At 58.1% G+C, this 24,867-nt stretch overlaps 1 protein-coding gene across 9 annotated transcripts in view; it reads left to right on the top strand.

Annotated features, from left to right (window-relative positions):
* The window catches only part of KCNJ12 (potassium inwardly rectifying channel subfamily J member 12), a 44,995-nt gene extending 20,353 nt beyond the window's left edge, over positions 1–24,642 (top strand). For 3 of the 9 annotated variants that reach the window (XM_023243493.2, XM_019817298.3, XM_045044496.1), the window contains exons 2-4: positions 12,312–12,433; positions 16,959–17,243; positions 19,438–24,642. In XM_023243493.2, coding sequence (XP_023099261.1) covers positions 16,994–17,243; positions 19,438–20,795 — 1,608 coding nt within the window. In that variant the 5' untranslated portion in view covers positions 12,312–12,433; positions 16,959–16,993 and the 3' untranslated portion in view covers positions 20,796–24,642. Of the gene's footprint in view, positions 1–7,728; positions 7,752–12,311; positions 12,445–13,385; positions 13,563–16,958; positions 17,244–17,295; positions 19,331–19,437 lie in introns of those variants that run through there. The other 6 variants (XM_045044497.1, XM_045044498.1, XM_023243496.2 and 3 more) reach the window with 6 other exon arrangements.
* The last annotated feature ends 225 nt before the right edge of the window (positions 24,643–24,867 follow it).

Below are 24,867 nucleotides of genomic sequence, written 5' to 3' on the forward strand. Positions count from 1 at the left end.
GTTGCTCAGAGGTGCCTGCCACCCTGACCTTGGCATTGAAATGCGAGTGGGGGGCTGGTTGGCTCTCAAGTGCTTGCTGAGGTCAGAGATCAGTGCTGTACACGCCTGGACGTAGTTTGTTCCCACAGTCTCATAGGGAAGGAGTCACATCCTCAGCTGACAGGCAGGGAAACGGAGGCTCAGAGTGGGGAAGCCAGGTGCCCGAGGTACACAACCAGGGAGTCACAGAGTCAGAATTTGAACCCAGAGCTGGCCCACTGCAAAGCTCGTGCAGTCTGTATTCAAGCCGGTGCGGTACCTTGGGCTTTGCAAATAACGTGAATGCACAGTGGCCACTTGCTGGGTGACTACTGCATACCGGCCTCATGCTGGCTACCAAGTTCTCACATGTCCACCCCAGCCCTCAGAGGCACTGTCAGTTCCCATCTTATAGTTGAGGACACTGAGGCTCAAAGAGGGGGCAGTCTGTCTGGCAGGATTTGGGATTCTAGCCAACTCTGCTCCCAGGGGTCTCAGGAAAATCCAGGGGTTATGGGAGCTCTGGGTTATCCAGAGCTCCCCAGCCCGATGTTGGTGAGGCCTGACCCATCCGACTGTGTGAGGGTCCCTTCTCTGTGAGGGTGATGACAAGAGGGTAGCGCTGTGATTTGAGTGCCCTTCACGCTTGTCATTGTGTTGACAGCTGGAGCTATACCAGAGCCACCCACCCTGCGCCTCCACTTGGCTTCTAGGAGGCGGGGCTGGGCACTGAGGTAGGGCCACCCCCTGGCAGGTGAGGGGACCTTGCATGGCTGTGGCTTCAGGTAGCAGTGGAGACTGGCTGCCCCGAGCCATTCTCCTTCTCCTGGGGCTGCTCCCTGGGCACATCAGTGGGGTCTCCCGGGGCAAGGATTAGAGCACATTATCAGTCAAGGTCACCTGCCTGGCTTCCATTCCTGGCTATGTGACCCTGAGCAAGTCATTGTACTTCTCTGAGCCTTGGTGTCCTTATCTGTAAGACAGGATACCTACGACCTCATAGTGCTGCCCTGGGGCTCCGGGAGGCCAGATGCTGGGATGTAAAGGTACAGGCTCTGGGGCTGCCTGTGGTTTACTTCCCAGCTCTGCCTCTTACAGGCAGTGTGGTTCAGGTTAGTGACTTCACCTCTCCGAACCTTCGTTCTTCATCTGTTAAATGAGGATAATGGCAGAATCTTTCCGGTGGGGCCTTGTCAGGACACAGTGAGGCAGTCAAGGTAAAGCCCCTGTCAATGTGAGCCGAGGTCCTGTGCCACAGGCTCTCAGCATGGGCCCACCGTGAAAGAGTGAAAGAAATCTGGACTTCTCCTGTCTGAGAGCCAGAGTTCCCTTCCCAGAGGCCACCCATGTGGGGCTTTCAGCTCCCGGCTGCCTGCGGGAGCAGATCACCAGCGGTTTCATCCCGTGCACTCGTCTGATGAAATATAAATAGCATGCAATGTTTTCGAGCGAGGCCAGGAAAGCGTCTGTGGGTCGTCCCTCCCGGCCTAGGCAGTGAGGCCGATGAGCTGGCCGTGGGGATGAGAAGGAGATAGGAGCTCGTGAATAAATCATCGCAGGATCTGGGCTAATGGCCCGGCTGTGGGGCGGTGCACGCAATTTGTGCGTTAATTGTCCAGAGAGGGTGACTTCTGTGTGGGCACGGCCCAGGGTCCCCTGGTTTGCAAAGTGCCTCGTGTCTGGGGCGCCCTCTTCTGGGGTGCAGCGAATCTGGGAGAGGGCTCTCCCGGGGTATTTGGCAGTCGGGGTCTGTGGCACCCACCTCGTCCCTTCTTGCTTTCCTCCTAGGTGAGCTCCCAGGACTCTAAAGGGATCTTACACAGGGGATGCTCAGAAAACTGGGCCTGATATGGGTCCTTGGACCTGTGTCTTGGCTCCTGGCAGCCGGCAGGCAGGGCAGGGACTGGGCCTCAGATCCAGTGGGGGTAGGAGATCTGTGAGCAGAAGCTGGGGGCTGGGGGCTGAGCCTCTCCCCATCCGGGCCCTCCACCTCCTTTTCTTTTCCCAGCCTCTTTGTGTTCAGTGGTTTGGTTTTTTTTTTTTTTTTTTTTCCTTTGAACCAAGGCTGTCCCAGCTTAGCCAGCTCCTGCCCCGTTGCCAAGGTGACCAGACCATCTCTGCCATCCTATGGCCACTGCCAGGGTTGGGCGAGGGACTACAGTGCATGCACATGCACCCAGGCTGAGCACACATGCATGTGTGTGCCGCGCCTTGTGAAGCTTAAACGTATACCTACGTGTGTGCAAGGGCAGACACGTAGAGACCCACCCCATGGTGTCCAGCCCCAGCACAAATGTAGGCACAGATCTGTCCTCGTGAAGGCACAGGTCTGTGTCTGTGTGCACACACCGCAGATTGCACAGGCACCCATGTGTTCCTGCCGAAGAGCAGGAGCGCACATAGCCCCAGCCGTACGTGTACCCCCGAGTGTGAGACACCAGCTCTCGGGGCTGCCCGCTTCATACCTCCCACTTAGCTTCTGACCACACCCTAACTCTCTGCACAAGCACCTCCTCTGGTCACCGGAGCTGCCTGCACGTGTGGCCGGGGGGGATGAACATGTCCTCCCCGCACCGCCCCCACGCCCACCCCCACCCGGGGCCCTGTACCCATCAGTGGAGTGGACGTCAGGCCCCCGCAACCCCCGCCTCCCGCAGCACCACTCACCCCTTGCCCCTTGGGGGGATAACCGAGGCTCGAGTTCTGGGCACCAGCGGGCCGGAGCCTACGTGCCCTTGGCAGTGACTTGCTGCCGTCCTTCCCCTGTTTCTGTCTCCCGCTCCCAGGATCACCTCCCAAATAAACTTCCTGCTCCCGCATCCTTCACTCAAGGTCTTTTCTGGGGAAATGCAAAGTGGGGCCAAGTGTCTACACTTCCCTGACACTCCTAGAAAAACATGCACCCATACCTCAGGCTGTAGGTCCATGCAAGGATGTGCCCACACATGAGCACCTATTGTGTGCTGGCCCCTGATCTGGGCACTTTGCGTAAACTAGCTCCACTAATTCCCTAAACAGCAGTACCAGGCAGGCAATATAATTGGCCCGCGTAACCGATGTGGAAATTGAGGCAAGGGTTAATCCTGTAATTGTGTCTTAAAGGCGGAGGCAGGGCAAGCTGGAGCAGGCAAGGGCTGGGACCAAGTGTGGGAAGAATCCCCGGGCCCCTAACATCTTCCTCCTGCCGGCAGATGCTGGTGTGAGAATGGGGTCAGGAAGCAGCCTCATTCGTCCTCTGAGCTCTGGCCATTCACCCCAGCTACTGACACACACGAACTCTCCAGGCCTCCAGGCCTCCAGGCCTCGCCTGAGGAGGAGACGGCCCTCTGCGCGCTGACTGGCTTGTAGCTTCGAGGTGCTCGATTCCCTCTCTGAGCCTGTTTCTTCCTCTTGGGGGAGGACATCAGGCAGCGTCTCGTAAGGTTGTTCAGAGGAATATAGAAGAGGTGCTAAATGAAAGCTTCAGGCATGAGAAAGCTTTTCCTGGGGTTCTCAGTGGCTGCCCCACCTGCTCTTGGGGCAGAGACCTGCTGGTCACACCCCCAGGCCCTTGCCCCGCCAGCCCTGGGCTGTCAGCAGTGCCCCCGCCCCCGCCCTCGCCCCCCCCCCCCCCCCCCCCGGCACTGTCCTGCCCCAGCATCAGTTAGCTTTCAGGAAGAGGCAGACAGCAACGCACAGGGAGGCTCACTGCAGGAGGTGGTCCTGAGACATCTGGAGAGACTGGGTTCTCCTGGAGACATTAGGGCCAGGCTGGCCTAGTCATGTCCAGGGTCTCTCTTCCCATGGCCCTGGAAGTCTTGGATTCCCATCCCCTCTGCTGTGGACCAGCTGTGTGGCTCTGGGCAAGGTGCTTACCCTCTCTGAGCCCGTCTCTGGCCTTTATCAAGAGGAGCGATGCTGTGAACTGAAGCAGCATATGTCACGGTGTTGGGTGTGCCTGGTGCACGGTTGGTGCGCAGTTCCGGTTTGCTGGGGTTGGAGAAGCGTGTGCGGTGGGGGGAGTCGGGGTGAGACCGCTGTGAGGTCACAGCATCACTGCCCTCCGGCTGTGGGTCCCTTCCCACCCTGAGCTTCAGCTCATTGTGACATTGGGCCAAGAAGATCCCGTACCTCACCCAGGACTAGACGAAGCAATGCCTGGAAGACGATGCTGTCAATACTCATCCCTGTGTTCCAGAGAATTCCTCAGGCTCATGTTCCTGGCCTGGGCCCCAGAAGGGCTCCTGAGTGACTCTGGGACCAGGCCAGGGGGCATCATAGGTGGGTCACAGGCCGAGGACCCGCCCATGCCCGCTTGGACCTCATCTTGCCCGCCTCCCTCTTGCCAACCCTCTTCCTTCAGATAGCAACTCCTTCTTGCCTTTGGCCTGTGCGTTTGCCCTCCCTGCTTGAGCCCTGTGTCCTCTTGCAAGCCCTGGCTTCCCCCCAGGCAGCCGGACCGCGCCTCCCCCTGTGGTCGTACAGCCTCCGGTGCAGCGTGAGTCTTCTCCATTCATTCACTTCCTTCTGAAGTGTCTGTCTCTTCCCCTACCTGTTAGAAACACCAAGGGGCATGGGCTTTTCACCCTGTTCCCACTACACCAATTCCAGAGATGGAGTTGGTGCTCGATGAAGACATGCTTGTGGGATGGACGGACGGACGGACGGATGACGGATGGATGAGTGAACGCGTGAATGAATGAATGAACGAATGAATGAACGAGACGGCCCAGGTGACTCCACCATTTCACGATGATGCCCCAGTCCTGACCTGCCTGGCTGTGGATGCCTTTGATGTGCACTTGCTCAGGATAATGTTCTTGAACGCGTGAGAGAACCCACATAGGACCACAAAGGAAACCAGAAACGTGAACTGTTTATCAAAACGTTATTTTAGAACGTGTGATACGGTAATTAGCACGCTGTTGCTTCAGAATGCCTTTGCTAGCAGCACCTAGAACAGGCCCCGGGACCAGCCGTACTGAGCGCCAGGCTGCTGGGCTCTGCTGCCTCCATTTGTCGCAGAGGGGATGGTACATTTTACAGAGAGAAAAGGGGAAGTTCAGGTGTTTTTCCCATCAAGTTCAGAGAGCCCTGGATTCCATTTTGGGGCCCCAGGGTAGGACCCCCTGGAACATGCTACTGAGTGGCAGGGACCACACAGCCCTGCCTCTGCCCCACGTGGTCCTCCGGACCTCCCTGCACCCCTCTCCCCTCACTCAGGCTCCCTTGCTTTGGTGTCCTTGAGCAGCCCTCGTGAGGGTTTGGGGACCAACATAGGCCATGGCAGGGAGAAAAGTTTAGCTGCACCCTCAGTGCCACCTACATGGCTGTTCTGGGTAGGCAGGCACTGGGATGTTTCCCAGCAGGGTCTTATTAGGGGTGGGAGGACCCTCCAACACCCTGAGGCTCGGCCTGGACCCCCCCCCCCCCCCCCCCCCGCTGACCTGGCAGAAAGCTGACATTTCCTGCTCCGTGGGCTTGCCCAGAGCTCAGAGGGGACTCTGATGATGACAGCCTTGCCCCTGCACCCTGCAGGGCTGCTCTGCTGTGAGCCGTTAATAGGGGAAGGAGGTGGGAGACTCCCCTTCCCCGGGCCACAGCCTTCTCCCTGAGGCAACATGAACAAACCCAGAAGAGCTTCTCGTTTGACAGATGGGGAAACTGAGGCCCAGACAGAGCAAGGTCCCATGGCAAGTTGAGACTGAAGTGGTCTTGGGATGGATGGCAGCCATGCCCGCTGCTTTGCAGTGCATGCCTTGAGGGTACTCCTGGGTCATAGTGGCAGAATCATGAGGGGCCTTCTGAGGCTTAGTCTCCATTGCCCTCCATAGCCTCTTCTAGAACCTGGACCGTGCTCAGGGCAGTCAGACCCAGGCCCTGGCCTTAGGGGTCCCTGGCCTGGTAGGGAAAACTTGGAGGGATAGGTAAGTGCCACCCAGCATGGTCTGGTCAAAGATAGAGTGAAGCACAAGCGGTAGGGGCTTGGAAGGATGCATAAGAGTTTGAGGGAGAAAAAGGAAGAAAGGGCCTTGGGCAGAGGGTCTGGCATGTGGCAAGGCAAGGCGGTGGGAAGCATTTCCTCGGAGCACCATTTTTGGGACCTGGGTTATTACTGCCACTGGCAGATGAGCAAGAAGCAGCTCAGGTGCTCCCATCTACCCAGCTGGCGGTGTGTCCCCAGCCAAGTCCTGTCTCTGAGCTGTTTCTGTCCCCTCTCACCTCCCCTCCTCTCCCTGGTGTACGCAACTGCAGCCCTGCTGCCCTCCCCCCAGTTCCTTAAACACATGGAGCAACCTTCTGGCCTCAGGGTCTTCGTTCTTGCTGTTCCTACTTCCAGGAACACTGTTCCCACATTTTCTCCCGGAGGTCTCAAGTTTTCTGAAAGACCTCTGGAACAGTGTCCACGTTGCCTCTGGAATTGCTTCTTTTTCTTCCCCTCTAACATGTTCATTGTCCGTCTTGCTCCACTTGAATGTTGGCCCCAAGCACTGTATCTGTACGTTGTGGTCTCAGTAGATACCTGTTGAGTGAGTTAGTGAGTATTAAGTGTGATTCTGGTGAGGAGGTGAAGGCCTAAGCCCTTGGCGGTGCCCCCAGACCTGAACTGCAAAGAGGAGTCCTGGGGTGGAGTGATGAGCCTTCCAGAAAGCCCCCTCTATTTTCATGGACTCCTGATCTTAGAGCTCAGCCTCCTGTCCATGCCAGAAGGAACCCCGGGCCCCTCAGAGAGGTCTGGCAGGCTCTCCCAGTGCATTTTCTGTCCTCCAAATAAAAACAAATTTGCCAAATGAGGACAACAAAAAGGGAAGCTAAGAAAACAACCATCCCTGTGTTTCCCCCTGCAGAGCATCGGGGCCATTGGGGGACTGAGGCCAGGGGTTCAGGCCCCGATCCTGCCCTGCCTTGTCCCAGACAGGCCCCACATTGGGCCCAGCCTGATACGAAGAAATGCAGCTTCCAAGAGGGGGCCTTTTCCCCAATGGGGGCAAGGCAGGTCTGGAGGACTCACTAGGGAGGAGGTGGCTGGAGCACAGAGGGACCAGAGGCAGGATACCTGGGTGATAGACTCAGCTCGCAGTCTGGTAACCTTGGACATGGCCATGATCCTTTCTCTGCCTTATTTATTCCTCTGTCAAAATGCTCGTGCTATTCCACCTGGAACATTCTCTGATGCAATGCCAGGCACTCAGCTGAAGCCAGGCACTCAGTTCAAGGGGCCCGCCACATGTTGTGGGGACTCAGCAAGGAGTAACAGGGGACCCAGGGAAATCTTGGAAGGCTTTATGGAGGAGGCATCCTTTGAGCCTGAAGAATGCGTTGAGTTCTGGAAGGCAGAGCAAGGCATTCCACTGCCAGGGGCCATCTCATGCTGGGCTCTGAGGTGTGGACATTCCTGAGTCATCACTTGCTGGGGATCACATGATACTCCGTGGGGAGCCCAGCTCTAGCACTGGGTTCATTTCTACTCTGTCTTTTTCTGTTGTTGATTCATAAGAACTCTTTATATATTTAAGCACTCCAGTCCTTTCTATAACATTTTCATTTACCCTTTTTGCTTATGATGGACTGTGATCAACAACATCATAAATATTTTTATGTTGGTAAGTTTTCCTATCTTTTCTTTCACGGTCTTCCTTGTCCCAGGTTGTTTCTTGTAACTTTATTTCAGGTCTTTGCTCTCCTGTGCACATGCTGGATGCTTAGGAAACGTCTGAGACTCCAATTAAGTTGAAGCTTGAAGCATTACAGCTGTAAGAAATATAGAGGCCATGGTGCCTTTGCTCACTGTATTCCTCTTGCTGGAGTTCCTTCCCACTCTTCCCATCTGTTCATTCCTTCCTACTTGGAGTCAGGTCCAGTCCAGGCCCTCCAGGGGCCTATGCCCCTCTTCTAGAGTGAATCAGGGCCTCAGATATATGATGATGGGAACGGGTGGGGGACCAGGAGATTTCCAGCTAGGCAACCTCCATGTATTCACTTGCTGAAACCCCACGAGATAGATACCATTATTAATCCCATTTTACAGATGAGAAGATGGGCTCAGAGAGATGATATGACTTGCCTAAGGACACAGAGGAAGGGACAGAGATGGGACTTGAACCCCGGTCATAGTGCCCCAGAGCTCATACTTTCAGATTTCCTTCTGACATCTCATAGCCCTTAGGATCAAGTCCGAGCTCCTTAATATGTTATCTGGCGCCTCTCAGGTTCTTGGTTTCTCCATCTGTTAATGTAATGCCTTGGCCCCAGCACCTGTGCATGCAGGCACTTCTCTGTTATTAGAGTGATAAAGTATGTCCCCGCCTGTCTCTCTACACCCTCCTCGGCCCCAGATCCCTTAGGATTCTGAAATGTTGGGCTTGGAAGGGCCAGCCCCTGGGATGGGAACAGGGAGGCTCCGAGGTGGGGAGAGCCTTGCCCCAGGCTCGGTGTGTGAGGAGCAGAGCCAGGTGGGGACCCTGATTCGTGAGGCTGTCAGTGCCCCTCACTGCACTGCGGTCAGTCTTGGGCTGGGCTTCCTCCTGCTGCTCCCTCCAGGAAGTCCCCCTGCACCCTGACCGGGTTAGACATCTCCCCTGGGCTCCGAGGGCTCTGACCGTGGCTCTGATCCAGCCTTGTTGTGATTGCTGGTAAACTCACTATCTCCCTTGCTTGGCAGGGTGCCCCATGCAGACAGGCATTTATTTGCTGGTCCATCCAAGTCACTGGTGCCCAGCTGAGCCCGGCAGGAGCAGGCCCTCAGGAAAGGTTGACTGCAAGAGGGAGGCCCAGAGAGGGACAGAGACCTGCCCCAGGTCGCACAGTGAGTCGGAGCGGAGCAGCAAGCCCGTGAAACCCCCAAGACCCTCTAGGTGTCGTCTGCTCCTGGGACTCAGTGAAGCTTGGGGACGGCACAGTGTCTGTAATGGCCACTCTAGTGGAGGGTTCCCAGGGGCCTCTGTCCTCTGCTGCTCCCAGGGGCCTGGGGCCAAGGACACCCTGTCTCCCTCCTGGCCCCGCCCCCCTGTAGAAGGATGTTCTCAAGATAAAAATACCCTCAGAAACATTCCTTAGTGTCTGGCATGACCCGCCGTCCATCCTGGGGGCCAGAACCTCCTGCCCTGGCTTCACCTTGGGGCTCAGAAGGCAGATGTCCGCTTCTCCTGGCCACTTGGCGCAGCCTGTCCCTGGGATCGATGTGTCCAGCCCCTGTCATGGGCTGTGGAGCACGAGGGGCCTGAGGGTTGCGTGCCAGCCAGCACCGTCCAGGCACAGGGGAAGGAGGCAGCCAGGATTCTGTCTGTGCAAGGTCACGGCTCTCCTGCTTTGTTGCCTGTTGGGATGCACTCGGCGAGGATCACGCGGGGCTGTGTGGGAGGGTCAGGGATACATATGCCACCTTTCAGTCCTGTGGGGAGTCCCCACTTCTGCTGTCAGCTGCCGGTGCCGGTCAGAGCCGGAAACCCGCTCTCGGAGAACACGGAAGGGACTTGGCACTTGTCGTGGGTCTGCACCGGGGCAGGGCCTCAGTTTACTCCCTCGACAGTCTCCTGAGATAGGCGGGGTCTACCTGTTTTGCAAATGAGGAGGCTGAGGCCCAGAAAGGACCCTTCATGAGCTGGGGTCAGCCAGGCTTGAATTAGGGAATCGGGGATCACCAGCCCCCTCGGCCGCACCCCGCCCGGGAGGACTGTTGTGCACGTTGGTGACAGCTGCCTCCTCCCAGAGCCCTGCTGTCCCAGGCCCTGTGCCCAGAGCATACCTCCCTCACCACACCGAATTGCAAGGCACATCCGCTGGGCAGGCGTCATCAGCCCATTTTGTGGAGGAGGCAGCTGGGCCTCAGGAAGGGGAAGTGCCTTGCCCCACGTCCCCGGCGATGTCAGCCCGGTGTTGGCTGACAGCTTGGCGCTGACGGGGAGGAGTAGGGAAGCCTCAGTGTCCATCCAGGTGCTGCCTTCACTTGCTGGGAGACTGAGGGCCGGTCTGGCCTATGTGGGCTCGAGCCACTCCAGGGTTATGTGCAAGCCATGCCCCCCCCACCCAGCCTGTCCCATCTAGGACTGTGACCGTGAGCCGTAGAAGCATTTGGAGGACTTCAGAAGTTTTGAGTTCACATCACGGGCCGCTGTGGCCACCACAGGGTGGCAGGGGGACCACTGGACAGGGTGTCCAGAGGCCTGGGTTCCTTGTCTCCAAGCTGCCTCTCATTCAGTGGCTTTCTGACCTTGGGCGAGTCACTTCTCTGCTCTGAGCCTCAGTTACCCTTAGAATGGAGCTAATTTTGCCCATTTGTGAGAAACAATGTGTCTGGGTTTGTGGGTCTGAAGAAAGCCCCTTCCAGGAACTAGGGCACCAGGAACAAGGTTGAGAGAGCCTGGGGCAGGCCAAGTGACCAACAGGAAGCGGGGAGGGGCAGGCTGTCTCACACCCTTCTCCCTAAACTTCTTTGGCTCCCATTGCCCCGTGACACCTCCTCTTTCAGAGTTCCAGTTCCAGGTGACCCCGGAGCAAGTGACTTAGCCTCTCCCAGCCCCAATTTCCCAGTCTGTCCAGCTGGGAGAACTATCTCTCCCTCAAGGTGGGGCTGTGAAGCTTGGGATAACTGAAGCCAAGAGCTGAGCGCTCAGGGCCAAAGCGTAGGCCCCTTCAAGGGGAAGGACATAAGATCAGGGACTTGGACACGAGTCCTTGCCATGGAGTCTCCCAGCTGTGTGATACGGTCTGTGATGGACTCTCCCTGAGCCTCAATTTCCCCATCAGTTTTGAGAGTGTAAGGGCTAAGGGAGGCACCCTGCAGACCCATGGCAGCTGCTCAGGGAATGATGAGGGACAAGAAAGCAGGGTGCTGAGGACTGGAAGTCTTGAGGTGAAAGCCTGGAAGGTGAAGAGGGGCGAGCAAGACATTCCCTTATGGAGTGAGCAGAGGCCCAGAAGGGGGAAGGGAGTCACCCAAGGTCACACAGCTTGTGATGGGCAGAGCTGCGACTTGAACCCAGGCCTGTGAGCCTCTAAACCCACTGCTGTCACCTGCCCCAGGAGGCTTATGATGTGGGGGTGACTCACCCACAGTTCCCTTAATCCCAGCCAGAAAAGCCAGTGTGACAGTGGATTGCAGCCAGCCTCAGCCGCGAAAGGGTGGGGCTCCACGGGCTCAGTGGCTGGGAGGTGGGGAAAGGTGAGAAGGGCCTCTCAAGTCAGTTTGCCTCTGGAAATTCACAGAGCCCCTTCCCGCCACACTCTCCCCCGATCCACACGGTGTGCCGGAAAGAAAAGCAGGGGCCTCCTTTGACAGTGAGAAAATTGAGGCTTATGGAATGCTGGGACCACGTAGGATAGGTGTATGCCTAATACAAGTCTCTGACAAGTTACTGATGTGTACCCATCCATGTAGCCATTTATCCACCCATCCACTCATCTGTCTGTTCATCTATCCCACTCACCCAACCACTTCATCCATCCAGGCATTCAGTCACCTGCTCATCTCCCCACCCATTCATCCATCTATCCATCACCCACCCACCCATTCATCCATCAATCCACCTATCCCTCCATCTAACTAGCCATTCATCTAATTATCCATCCATCCATAATCCACCCATACACCCATCCACCCCTTCATAATCTACCTACTCACCCATCCATACACCCACTCACCCACCCATAATCCACCCACCCATTCATCCACCATCCATCCATCCATCCATCCATTCACATATCCATCTACCCATCCATAATCCATCCATCTATCCATCCATCCACTCACACACCCACCTACATATCCATAATTCATCCATTTATTCATCATCCATCCATCCATCCATCCCTCCATCCGTCCTTCTACCCACCTACACTTGAATCCTGTGTTTGGCACTGGGAAGGCTCTGTAGGTGGTGGCTAGGAGCATAGGTTAGGGATCTGAGTTCCTCCGTGAACTTAGGAAAATTACCACATTAGCTACATCTCTGGAATGAGAACAGCAATGGTTTCAACCTTGTGGGGTAGTTGTGAGGATTACATGAGCTGATCTCTGTAAAACACCTACCACAGTGTCTGGCATGTGGTAGGCCCTCTATAATTATCAGTTGTTATTTTCCCTGGGGACCCATTTTGTTCTGCCCTTATTTGGTTCCGAAAGGTTTGATAGGTAGACTCACATTCTGCGAAGGTGTGAGGCAACAGAGGTGTGGGCTGGAGGCCTCTTCCACCTCCTGTGGGGCCCCAAGAGAAGCAGCAGAAATGTGGGTTCATGTAGAAATTTCAGACTTTTGAGCACTTGTGAGGAGAGCAGAACCACCGACAGTAACTTGGCTTTGTCCTATTAACTTTAGGGTCTTCTAGCAACTGATTCCTCTCCAGCTGGTGCCTGGGAAATGGCAACTGCTGCTAACACAGACTTGAAGACAGCCACTTGCCCCCTCAGCACCGTTACTTAGAAGATAGGATTCAAGAGGTAAGATTAAGGTCAGCAATGTGCATCTATGCATCTAGTCATCCACTCAACCAAATACTCGTCTGTCTATCTGTTTACTCCCCTATCCAACCACTTGTTTGACCTCTCATTAACCCATTATCCATCCACCAGCTCCACACATCCTTCCACCCATTTGCTTTCTTTCCATCTACCTATCCACTCACCTACCCAGCCCATCCAGCCATCTTTCCATCCATATATTCACCCATTTCCCAATCATTCACCCACCATCCCAGCCATTCATCCATGCACCCAAAATCCCATCTGTTTTTCCATCCACCCATTCATCCATCTAGTCATTCATCTATCTGTTTATCTGCCTGCCCACAAATCTATCCATCCATCCATCCATCCATCCATCATCCATCCATCCGTCTCTTCATCGACCCACTAATCCATCCACCCAACCCACTGAATCATTTCCTATCCACCTAACCCATCCATCTTTCTGGTTACCACCCATCCGTCCGTCCGTCTGTCCATCCGTCCATCCGTCCCACTTATTGATGCTTGTGCTCGACTACCCACCTGTGCATGTATCTGTCACCTCATTAATTGACCCATCCAGTTCCTCATCCGTCTGCTACCTGCTGCATATCCCCTCATCCTTTTGTTTGGTCAGTGGGCGTTTCCTGGGTGTCCCCTCTGTGCCAGGCCTGCACCATCCTCTCTGGACCTCTGAGGTTGGTCAGAGATGGGACCTGGGGAAGGGCAACTCACACAATGAAGAAGGTAGCTTCTGGCCACAAGAGGAGAAGCCCAGGGCCAGAGAATCCAAAAGTGCTCCCTGGAAGTGGGGGCCTTTAGCTGATCCCTGACAGATGGGAGGATTGTAAACATTCACTTTAGCTGTGATCTGGGGGTCCGACCACATGGGGGGGAAGGTTGCCGCAGCACAAGCCATTAGATGCTTGTTGGTGTGTCCGAACAGGAGTGGCCTGGACCGGAAGGAAGATGTGGGTGAGGAAATGGTGGACAACTTTGAGAATTCGGGAGGGAAAACTACACAGGACCTGGTGAGGCAGTGAATATAGGGGCTGAAGGAGAGAGAGGAGGCCAGGCAATTGGGGAAGTGGTCAGGTTACCAAATGACCCTATGAGGAGGGACAGGAGGAGGGGGATGGTGAGGAGGAGGTAAGGAGGAAGAGGGAGAGGGTGAGGGTCAGGAGGGTCAGGAGGAGGGGGAGGGAAGGAGGGAGAAGGAAGTAAAGAGGAAGAGGATGAGGATGAAGAGGAGGGTGAGGAGGGACAGGAGGAGGGGGAGGAGTGGATGTGGGGTTGGGGAGGGTGGGCGAGAAAAGCAAGGAGGAGGGGGAGGAGGGGGGAAGGGCACAGGAGGAGGGAGGAGGTTTGGGAGAAGAGGGGGAGCCATAGTTGGCCACATGGTCCTGTGGAGCATCCAGGAGGGGAGCCTCGGGTTTGGGGAGGCAGCAGAGAGCTGGCACCAGAGGAGGCTTGTCAGGGGCAGGGAGCTGCCCCTCAAGGAAGGCTGCCCTGGGGGCATTAGTTCCCTAGCCTGCCCGATACGTGAGCAGAGCGCGTGCCTGTGGCCAGAGAGAGCTTGGGCAAAAAGACTAGCATTAGCGGTTGGAAATTGAGCAGGTGGGCCCTGCAGTGGTGAGGCCTGGGGGATGGACGGGGCACCAGTCATCTCCAGCATCATACTGGGGTGTCATCACTGTTTCTCTCCTTGGGCCTGGCATGGGCTTGCCACAGAACACCTGCACTGTGTTGACCCTGAATGTTTGCAGGCCATGGTGTGCACTGGGGGCAACGGCTGTCTGTGCTTTGGCGGAGGGGAGGGGAGTTTGGCCTGGAAAGGTCAAAGGACACTGTCTTCTTCTTCCCCGTTGTGAGAATGGAAATGGTGCCCCCAACCCTCCATCTCCCCTCCATGCAAACTCTTGGCCCCCTCCAAGGTGACCTCGGCCTCCTCCCTGGCCCCTGAGTGTGCCAGCATGTTCTCCCTCTTGCTCCACGGTGCCCCCGACCCCCTGCCAGCAGTGCCCCGCCCCCTGCCTGTGCACTCCCAGCCCTGGGTGCGTTTCACTGCTGAGGTGCTCTGCCTGGCTGGGGTGCACCCTCCAAGCCCGGCCCTGCCTCTCACTTCCTGTGTGACTGAGCAGGGGAGCCCCTCTTGGAGCCTACAAATCAGAGATTGGATTCTTCAAACCCTCTTTATTTTTTTTTTAACATTTATTCATCTTTTGATAGAGAGCATGAGTGGAGGAGGGGCAGAGAGAGAGGGAGACACAGAATCCCAAGCAGGGTCCAGGCTCCGAGCTGTCAGCACAGAGCCCGACGCGGGGCTCGAACTCACGAACCGTGAGATCATGACCTGAGCCAAAGTCGGACGCTCAACCGACTGAGCCACCCAGGCACCCCATTCAAACCCTCTTTCTAAGCCTGATGGATAGTTACTAGATTGAGAAAGATTCTGGGGCTGTGCCAGGACACGTGAGAAATAGTTCTCTGATGGATTAGTGATGTCTGCCATGGGTATGGGGTAGAGGAGGGGGTGCCAGCTTCGTGTAGGCCACACACTGGCTTTCCCTGAACCAAGTGATCTCCAAGGATTTCTTAATTGTAGGCTTTGGTCACGAGGTAATGAGTGCCCCATCCCTAGATGGTCCAAGCAAGGGCTGAGTGGCCATGGGTCAGGGGTGCTGGTGCGGGGCTTACCTCTGCTTTTGGTGCCGAGATTTGGGATTTGTATGTCTTCTCAGCACACGGCGTGACAAAGGCCTTGAGAACTGAGACAGGAATTCAGTGTCATGCCTGGAGTCTGGCCTCAGGGCCTGGTAGGATGGGGTGTTGGCTTCTCTCCTGACCCTGTAGGCTGGGAACTTGCTGCTTAAAGGCAGTGTGACCCTGGGCGAGTGATTTAGTCTTTCTGAGCTTCCGTTTCTTCATCTGGAAAATGGGGATAATAGTTATAACGTTGTGGAGGGATTAAGTGAGATAATTTGAGCTCTTAGAACCCGCCCTGGCATGTAGTGAGCACTCAGGATGCATTGATCAGTGTGCTCCCACCTCGGAAGGTGCTCTGGCCGGCTGAAAGCCCGAGAGGCAGGACCTTGAGCCCCTCCCACTCTGGGCTCCCTCCACTGGCTGTTGTAGTTAGTTAGCGCTTTCTCAGTACCTGAGAATGTGGGCCCAGGCCCCGTCCTCTTCCCCTCCCGGATGTCACCGAAACCTGAGGTGCCCAGAGCCTCAGGGGACTGGGCATGGGGTGTCCTGCTGCATCCGGAGGCACCTCCCGGTGACTTTTGGGCCCCACCTTTGGGTCATGTGGTAGCTGCCTCTCTAAAAGCTCCCAGCCCGGGCCCTGTCGCCTTCTGAACACACTGGGGGCCGGGAGTCTTGGGTCTGCAGACGCTGTGCCCGGCAAGGAAGTGGGCTCAAGAGACAACGGGGCTGGGACAGCTTCCCCGTCTCTCAGAGGTGTCTGGGTCTGTGCTGCACACTGCTCCTTCTCTGCCTGCCGGGCTTGCCTCGCTCCCTGCCTGCGGCGTTGAAGTCACCTTGGCTCGCTCAGGTAGCCCAGCCCTTGCCTCTGTCCTGCTCCCCTCCGGGCAATGCCTGGGATCCCCACTGGCCAACCGGGGCATCTGCCCACAGCGGTCCCAACTGTCGTCTTTACTGTCTCTTCCAAACCCACGAGTGGCTTTGTGACCAGGGACGAGTCTCAGCCTTAGCTCTTGAATCTGGGAAATGGGGAGCCGGCCTCTTTACTTGCTAAGGCCTCTTCCAGCAAAACAAATCTAATTCCATTTCTTATCTGATCTAACCATATGCATCCATTGAGCAAGAGCCAAACAGGCCTGCGTATCCTTGGTTGAGGATATTGTCCCACATTTCTTAAATCAAGTCTTTAAAGACCACAGAGCTGTGTAACCTTCTTGCCACACCTGTGTTTGTCTGCGTGGAGTGTCCTTGGGATGTTTGGCAAGTTTGTGGTGCTGGGTTTTCTACTCATGGGTCCTCTTCTGGGTCTTTCTTTGCGGTGCTGTATTCACCAAGAGCCTGGGAGGGGCTCCCCACCCCCCTAGAATCACACACACACACACACACACACACACACACACACACACACGTGCATGTACCCGCAGGCATATACACCCAGCAGAGGGGGGCCATGGGAAGCTGAGGACCAGACTGATGCCTGCAGCTCTAACTCTATCTCTGATCCTTACTTTCTGGGTGACTTTGCTCATAGTCTCAGTTTCTACCTGAGAAACAGGGGAGCAGGGTGTGAACGTGACCTTGTTGATTTTCTCTGTGTGGTTTTAGGAGGAACACCAACAGAAGAGGGGTTCCCCCAGCCTGTGTGACACACTGGGTGGGTCCCAAGTGCCCAGCCCGGGCACAGACACCAGGAGTCACTGCAGCAGCCTTCCCTGTCTGGGCGCTGCTGGCCAGGTGCGAGGCTGCCTGGCTGGTGGGAGCAGCGCGCCAGGCTGGGCTCTCCGGCCTTTGATTCTTCCGATTCTGTCCCTTGCAGGCCTCGAGCCGCTCAGAGCCCCAGTTGGAGCAGCCATGACCCGCTGGACATCCCTCCAGGCCTCCAGGCCGCATAAACCTGCCCCCTGCGATCCGGTGGCCTCCCGCCGGCATCTAAGTACCCCGAGCCTGTCCACCTCTGCCTGGAGGGTCCAGGAACCCGGGGCTGAGCCATCTTCTCGGCGCAGTCTCCGGGGTCCCCACAATCGCCGGCTCCCTGCCTCCTGGGCTGGGCAGAAGCAGCATCCACCATTACAGCCTCAGGCCTCAGCTCCTCAGACCCATGGTGAGGTGGTCAGCTGGAGTAGCTGTGGGGGGAGGAGGGAAGTGAGAGAAGAGGCCCCCGTGGAGCCTAGAGTCCCCCATGGCATGAGACCTTACATTAGACAGAGTGGTTTGAATTTCACCTCTCCTGCCTTGCGGCTGTGTGGCTGTGGAGAAGTCGCTTAACCTCTCTGAATCTCCAGTCAGAGGAGAAGTGATGTTAGTAGCCACCTTCTTGGGTTTCTGAGAGGATGATCTAAGACCAGCAAATGCTGAGGAGTCTGGCCTGCTTTCTCTGCAGTTTGAGGCAATGAGAGACAAGAGTGTCACACATGTGCCACAGCCCCGGGGATCCAGAAGCACCTGGCAGCTGAGACACACCCTGGGACGGGTTTGCAGCCTGGGTGGTCATGTGAGCTTCTCCCGCACCTGTCTCCCGGGGGTTTGAAGCAGAGGTCAGATGTCACGCTCCCCCGGAGGCTCTGCCTGCCCCTGGTCACACAGACCCGGGCTGAATGCCAGTGTCGCCTCCCCCTGGCTGTGTCACTTCCTGTTTCCCGGTCTCTGGTGGGTGCCCAGCCACCTGCCTCTCTGCTTCTGGCCCGGCTACCGTGGGGGCCTTCTTATCTGGGGCCTCATTGTCTTCTGGGCATTCGAGGGCTCCCAGCCTTGTCTAGCACTGACCTTCTAGCGTGACCAGAGGAGGGGATCAGGGGCGAGTGAGGAGGAATACACCTGACTCCTCAGTGCCTCGGCCAGGCCGGCCGGCCAGGGTTCTCCCCCTCCTTCCAGCCCAGCCCCGCTGAGCCAGGCTGGGGGCCTGAGCACTTGCAGCCCCGATGCTAATGGCCAGATGGCCTCAGTGCCCGCAGGGCCGGGCGGCACCGTGGCCTCCGGCCCGCAGATGCCTCAGCCTGGCACCAACAGGCCAGCCCGGAGCCAACGGGGCACTGGGGGAGGGGCGGCCGCCAGCCTGTGTGTCTGGGGGCTGAATGCGTGCTACCGGCCATGAGAGCAGTGTTTGTCCGGCCACGGGTGCTGTGCAGCGGGGCACGCCCTGAGACTTGTTGGTGTGCGTGATTGTATGTGTGCGTGTCTGTGGCAAGTCAACCACGTGCTCCCCTGCGTGGGCCCAGGACAGTGATGCTTCTGAGCACCCCCTATGTGCTGTCACTTGGAGCTGAGAAAGGCAGGGATAGGGAAGGCCCCTGGGCCGGGGTCAGTCAGGGACCTCTCTGGGCACTGAACTCGTGGACCCCCTCCTAGCTACTGCTGGGGACTCAGAGGGCGTGGAGAAGGGGTGTTGGGAGTGGGTGCCCTGGGGCAGAGCCCGTGAGCGTCAGGAGGGTGTCCTCGGGGCCAGGCTGTGTCCCAGACCCTGGGCACGAGACAGCAGCGAACGAAACAGCACACCCCCCGTGTTCCGGTGGCCAGGGATCTCACAGTGGGAACGGCAGCCAAGCCAACCCCGTGCATGTCACTGCTGTTATTACCACCATTATCAGGTCACCGGTCGGTGCTTTGGGGTTACGGTGAGGACCTGGGTGAGGTGGTGCGGTCTCCCGAGGGTGCAGGAAGACCTCTGGAGATGCTCCTGTGGCGTTGAAGCCAAGGGCCGAAGGAGGTGAGGTGTCAGGAGGATGTCTGGGAGGAACGTCCAGGACAGGCTTGAGGAACAACGTGGAGGCGGTGGGCTGCAGCCGAGTGAGCGAGGCGGAGGCGGGAGGTGGGTTCCGAGGGGTCCCGGGCTCCGCTCACGCAGGCCTTGCAAGTGCCAGCAGGGACTCTGGCTTTGAGCGGAGGACGGACAGGCGCCCCCACCGCGGCTGCCTCTGGACTGGGGTCGGGGCAGGAGCATCGGGGTTGGCGAGGTGGCCGCCGTACTGGTCCGGGTGGGTGATGATGGGGACTCGGGCCACGGAGGCGGGAGAAGAGGCAGGATCCCAAATAGATTTTGAAGTCAGAGCCTTTGGGGTGGGACCGAGACGAGTTGAGGATGAATCCAAGGTTTTTGACCGGAGCTGCTGGGAGGACGGAGTGTCACTTTTCCAAGCCGAGAGGGAGGATAAGGAGCCGGCTTAGGAGGGGAAATGGAGAGTCCGGTGATGGGTGAGTTAGGGCGAAATGTCCGCCCGCCACGTCCGAGGGCTGGGTGGGGGCGGAAGCACGGGCCGGAGTGGCCTGCTCCGCCAGCCATGCCGTCTTCTCCATTACAGGAGACGCCCCACCCGGAGCCGGCCTGGGGGCGAGCCAGGGCCCCCCCACCCCCGGGATGACCTCGGCCGGCAGGGCCAACCCCTACAGTATCGTGTCATCAGAGGAGGACGGGCTGCACCTGGTCACCATGTCGGGCGCCAACGGCTTCGGCAACGGCAAGGTGCACACGCGGCGCAGGTGCCGAAACCGCTTCGTCAAGAAGAACGGCCAGTGCAACATTGAGTTCGCCAACATGGATGAGAAGTCGCAGCGCTACCTGGCCGACATGTTCACCACGTGCGTGGACATCCGCTGGCGCTACATGCTGCTCATCTTCTCGCTGGCCTTCCTCGCCTCCTGGCTGCTGTTCGGTGTCATCTTCTGGGTCATCGCCGTGGCCCACGGCGACCTGGAGCCGGCAGAGGGCCGCGGCCGCACGCCCTGCGTGATGCAGGTCCACGGCTTCATGGCGGCCTTCCTCTTCTCCATCGAGACGCAGACCACCATCGGCTACGGGCTGCGTTGTGTGACGGAGGAGTGCCCCGTGGCCGTCTTCATGGTGGTGGCGCAGTCCATCGTGGGCTGCATCATCGACTCCTTCATGATCGGCGCCATCATGGCCAAGATGGCTCGGCCCAAGAAGCGGGCACAGACGCTGCTGTTCAGTCACAACGCCGTGGTGGCCCTGCGCGACGGCAAGCTCTGCCTCATGTGGCGCGTGGGCAACCTGCGTAAGAGCCACATCGTGGAGGCCCACGTGCGGGCCCAGCTCATCAAGCCGAGGGTCACCGAGGAGGGCGAGTACATCCCGCTGGACCAGATCGACATCGATGTCGGCTTTGACAAGGGCCTCGACCGCATCTTCCTCGTGTCACCCATCACCATCCTGCATGAGATCGACGAGGCCAGCCCGCTGTTTGGCATCAGCCGGCAGGACCTGGAGACAGATGACTTCGAGATCGTGGTCATCCTGGAGGGCATGGTGGAGGCCACGGCCATGACCACGCAGGCCCGCAGCTCCTACCTGGCCAACGAGATCCTGTGGGGCCACCGCTTTGAGCCTGTCCTCTTTGAGGAGAAGAACCAGTACAAGATCGACTACTCCCACTTCCACAAGACCTACGAGGTGCCCTCCACACCCCGCTGCAGCGCCAAGGACCTGGTGGAGAACAAATTCCTGCTTCCCAGTGCCAACTCCTTCTGTTACGAGAACGAGCTGGCCTTTCTGAGCCGTGATGAGGAGGACGAGGCAGATGGAGACCAGGATGGCCGCAGCCCCCAGGCCCGGCATGACTTTGATAGACCCCAGGCCGGTGGCGGCGGCGGCGGCGGCGGCGGCCTCGAGCAGCGGCCCTACAGACGGGAGTCAGAGATCTGAGCCGCCATCGGCCAACGTGCAGCATCCGCCCCGCCAGGGAGAGGCCCGGCGTCCCGCAAGGGCCCCGGGCTTGAGCAGAACGGGCCAGGTGCCCCGGTTGCAGACTCAGTAGCGTTTTAGATGTTTTATGTTTCTTCACAGTGGCCTGGCAAGGTTGGCGGGAGAGTGGGCGGCCAGTGGGCTGCCCCTGGCCTCAGGGGCCAGAGCAGGTGCAGGGACAGGGAGGTGGCCTCTCGGGGTCCAGGCCAGGAGCCGGGGGCTTCTGCCTGAGGCTAGAACTGCAGCCTGCCTGGAAACGGCTCCACAGCCACCCAGCCTCTGTGGGCGAAGGCTGGCAGGCTGCAGTGCGCCTCGCTGGTTTTTAACTTGGGGAGAAACACCAGTTTTGGCTTTCTCAACCTTAGCTTGAGTAAGACTGTTTACAAAAAAAAAAAAAATAACACGTGATTGAAAACAATTTACTTTGTGGGGGTTATAAGAAAGGACAGTTAGAATCGCACTAGTCTGCTGAGATGGAAGCAGTCAGATGGAGGCTCCACGAGGTTCCCTGAGGCCGAACAGGCCTCTCCTCTGCGAAGGCGGGTGTGTGCCGGGCGGCGCATCCGCAAGGGCGAGCGCGGTGCTCACCCGTGGTTCTTCGCGCTCACGGGCGCGTTAGATGACGTTTGCGATAGAAAACCAAGACCATGTGAATGATCGTAATAAAAGCTTTCCGGTAGAGGTGGGGGTAGGGGCTGGGAAAAAACCAGTCTGAGCTTTTTGAGTTTGACTTTTGTACCTTAGAGGTGCGTCTCAGGGCTGGATATGGGATCTGCCTGCCGTGGAGGGTCCGCTCTCCCCCCACCCGCCAGATTTTCCTGTTTTACTTTTCTCTCCTTTTCTGCCCAGCAGCCCCCACCCCTTCCACAGTGAGGGATACTTGGGAAACGTTGGAGGAGATGGCCCCGTGGGAAGGGAGGCCGGGTTCCCAGACTACAAGGAAGCAGATCAGCCCCGTTCCCACGGGACCCCAGTGAGTCGTGCCTTAGAGACCCGGGTGGGCCAGCTCCGGTTGTTTCTGCTCTTATCGGACTCGCCCCTCCTCCCAGCCGCCCCTGACTCCACCGTGAAGTCCCCACCAGCCTGTCTGCAGAGGCTGGGCCGTCCTGGTGCTCTCTGCACGCCTGGGGCAGCACGGGCTGTACTCTGCTGCTGAACGGCAGAGGAATCAATCGTCTTAGAAAAGGTGTGGCATCGTCAGCAGAGACGACTGGGGGTGGCACGTGCAACCAGGCACCCTCGTCAGGAAGGGGTTTGGGGCACTGGGCTCTGTTGGCCCAGAGCAGGCCCCTGGACCAGGAGCCGCCCAGTGTGGGCTTGCTCTTGGTGGAGGACACAGATGGCAGAGATGGAGCTGGGGCCCTTTCCAGGACAGCTGAGAATGTTGTCCTCCCAGATAACCAGGCCTGGAAGGAAGTCCTTAATTAGAAAGCCCATGTGTGTCTCCCCAGCCTGCCTGTCTAGGCCACTCCAATCCGCGTCCCCCAAGACAACCAGGCACCGAGGACTCTGGCCCCAAAGTGGGGAAACAGGTAGGGTGCAAGGTCACCCAGTGAGTGGGTGGGTCCTGGGAGGCAGGGAGAGGCCGGGGGCGGGGGGGGGGGCCTGGGCTGGGGGCCCTTGCCTTTTCTCTCCTTCTCCAGCCCCCAGGGAAGCCGGAGACCTGGCCTGCAGTCAGAGGCCATGGAGGGTCTGTGCACGAGCTGTCAGTTCCCACCCATAGACACCCTGGGCCCGTGCCCTCAGGTGTGCCTGACTCCCAGCATCCTGCCCTAGCCTCAGGCCCCACCCTCATTTCTGGCTGGGATGATTCAGGCCGCAGAGGCAGCTCTTTCCTCTCAGGATCTGCTGGAGGGACCTCAGCTCCTTCTCAGCCCAGGGCCTGGCTTCCAGAGCTGGTTTTCTCCATTTGAGCCCTGGGGCTCGAGGGTGGAGTTGATGTGGGAGGGCTTACCTGCCCACCCCCGCCCAGGTTGTCAGGGAGCCAGGGAGGGACGAGGTGGTCCTGGTCACTTGGGGCTGGCATAGGAGCCTGCATTCTGCTGTGCCCAGCAGCTGGAGATCTTTCCCGGGCCGGGTGTGTCCGGCTTCCGCTCCCACCCTCCGGAGCAGGGGCCAGGGACTCTGGGTTCCCCCCAGGCCCTAGCCACCTCGGCTTGGTGCGCCTCCTCTCAGGCCTGTCCCCCTCCCGGGCCCACACCGGATGGTTCAGCCCCAGACCCTGCGGGAGAGCAGCCCTGATCTGCCTTTCATCTCTTGCCAAAGGCAGATGCTGCGTTTTCAAACTCTTCTGCCCTCTTTTTTTTCCCTCCCCTGTATTTATTTATTTATTTATTGCTTGTGCTAAAGACCAAAATAGTCTCCCTCTTTAGTGCACTTGAAACGGGAGGGTGGATGGGAGGAGCCGTGTGTGTGCAGAGCAAGGATTACGTGGTCCCTGGGAGTGTGTGCCGCGTGTGTGTGTGTGCGTGTGCGCGTGCGCGCGTGCGTGCGCACCCATGTTTGTGCACGTGTGTGTGGCGTGTGGCGAGCACGTCAGTCCTCTGAGTGTGCCACATGCCGTGCGTGGTGTGTGTGCTGAGCACAGGTGAGTGGGGAGCGTTTGTGCCCGTGTGTGTGGTCTGTGTGCCGTGCAAGTGTGCGTACCAATCCGGTCCCTCCCTTGCCTTCCCCGGCACTGAGATCTCCAAGGGGTTTCTTGACGGCCTGAACTAGGAGGTGTGGGGGTTGCAGTTGGCCCAGAATGTGGCCTCTGACACCCTCCCGCCTGAGACATCGAGCCGCTTGTGTGGGAAAGGGGCCGTGCTGGCAGTGTGCTCAGGAGCGTGAGTGTGTGAGCCCCGAGTGTGGGAACTGACGTGGACAATCATCCCATCTCATCTCTGTTCAAGCAGATGTGTGCAGTCACAGCTTTGCCTGAGTGCCCGGGTGTGCGGATTCACCCCGTCATGGGAGCGCCGTACAGGTGTGTGCGCACGGCGATCTCCACACGTGTGTGAATCCGGGCTGATGGCATCCATGCGGGATGTGTACGCGTGCGTACGCAGATACACGCAGAGACTCTTGTGTGCGTTTACCCGTAGGCGTGGTTGTGGGTGTGCGTTCCATACGTGGGCATTGGTTTAACTGTTAGCCGGGCTGGAAGGCTGGGGACGCGCCACCCAGGACAGATGCCGGCTCCGGACGTGGGCACCCAGCTGAACGCGGTAGTCCTGCTGACCCCCTGCCCTGATTGTGTCCGGAGGGGAATGTGTGGAATGTGCGTGCCGGAGGCTCCGAGGCAGTGTCTTCGTGTGTGCGTGAGTACATGGCATCCAAGGATGGCCTATGCGTGTGTGCATTTGTCCCAGTGAACACGTATGCACGTGTGGAGCATTTGCGTGGCAGCTGGGCCAGGCTCTGTGAGCAGGGCTGGCGCCTGCCTGCTGGGGGCAGCGTGTATGGGCACGTGTGAGCATGTGCAGGTCCCAGGGGTGTGTGCACACGGATGTCAGTGGAAATGGTGTGTCTGTGCACGCTCGTGCGTGCTGCTAGGAACATGCTGGCCGCCCCCCCGTGCCCTGCTGGTGCTGTGCCGCCCCGTCCCCGCCTGCTGAGGGTCCCGGTGGGGGCCGGGGGGGCGGGAGCGGGGGCCTGATGGGAAGGAGGCCCCTGCACAGGGGTGTCTGCCCTGCGTGAGGTCATAGAATGTCAAATCTATTTTAAATGGTGAAACTGGAGAATTTTCATGTTATTTTCAATACATAGCAGTATCTAAAGACATAGGCCACGAGACTAGACCACATTAAATGCATTTTGATCTCTTTGAGTGCCACCGTGTGGAGATATGTGTTTGAAAATCGCTGCCTGGCATTCCGATGCTCCCTCAGCCCCCTGTGTCCTGGGGCGACGGGGCTCCCCAGGGGCCTTGGGGGCGGGGGTGGGTGGGTCACGGTAGGAGCTCTGGGAGAGAGGACAGAACACGACCTGCTCACAGCCCCCAGCGGGCTCTTCCAACTGGCACATAGACCCTCATTCTCCTGTGACTGCACAC

This window comes from Felis catus, chromosome E1 (assembly GCF_018350175.1).
Source record: "Felis catus isolate Fca126 chromosome E1, F.catus_Fca126_mat1.0, whole genome shotgun sequence".
Classification (NCBI taxonomy): Eukaryota; Metazoa; Chordata; class Mammalia; order Carnivora; family Felidae; genus Felis; species Felis catus.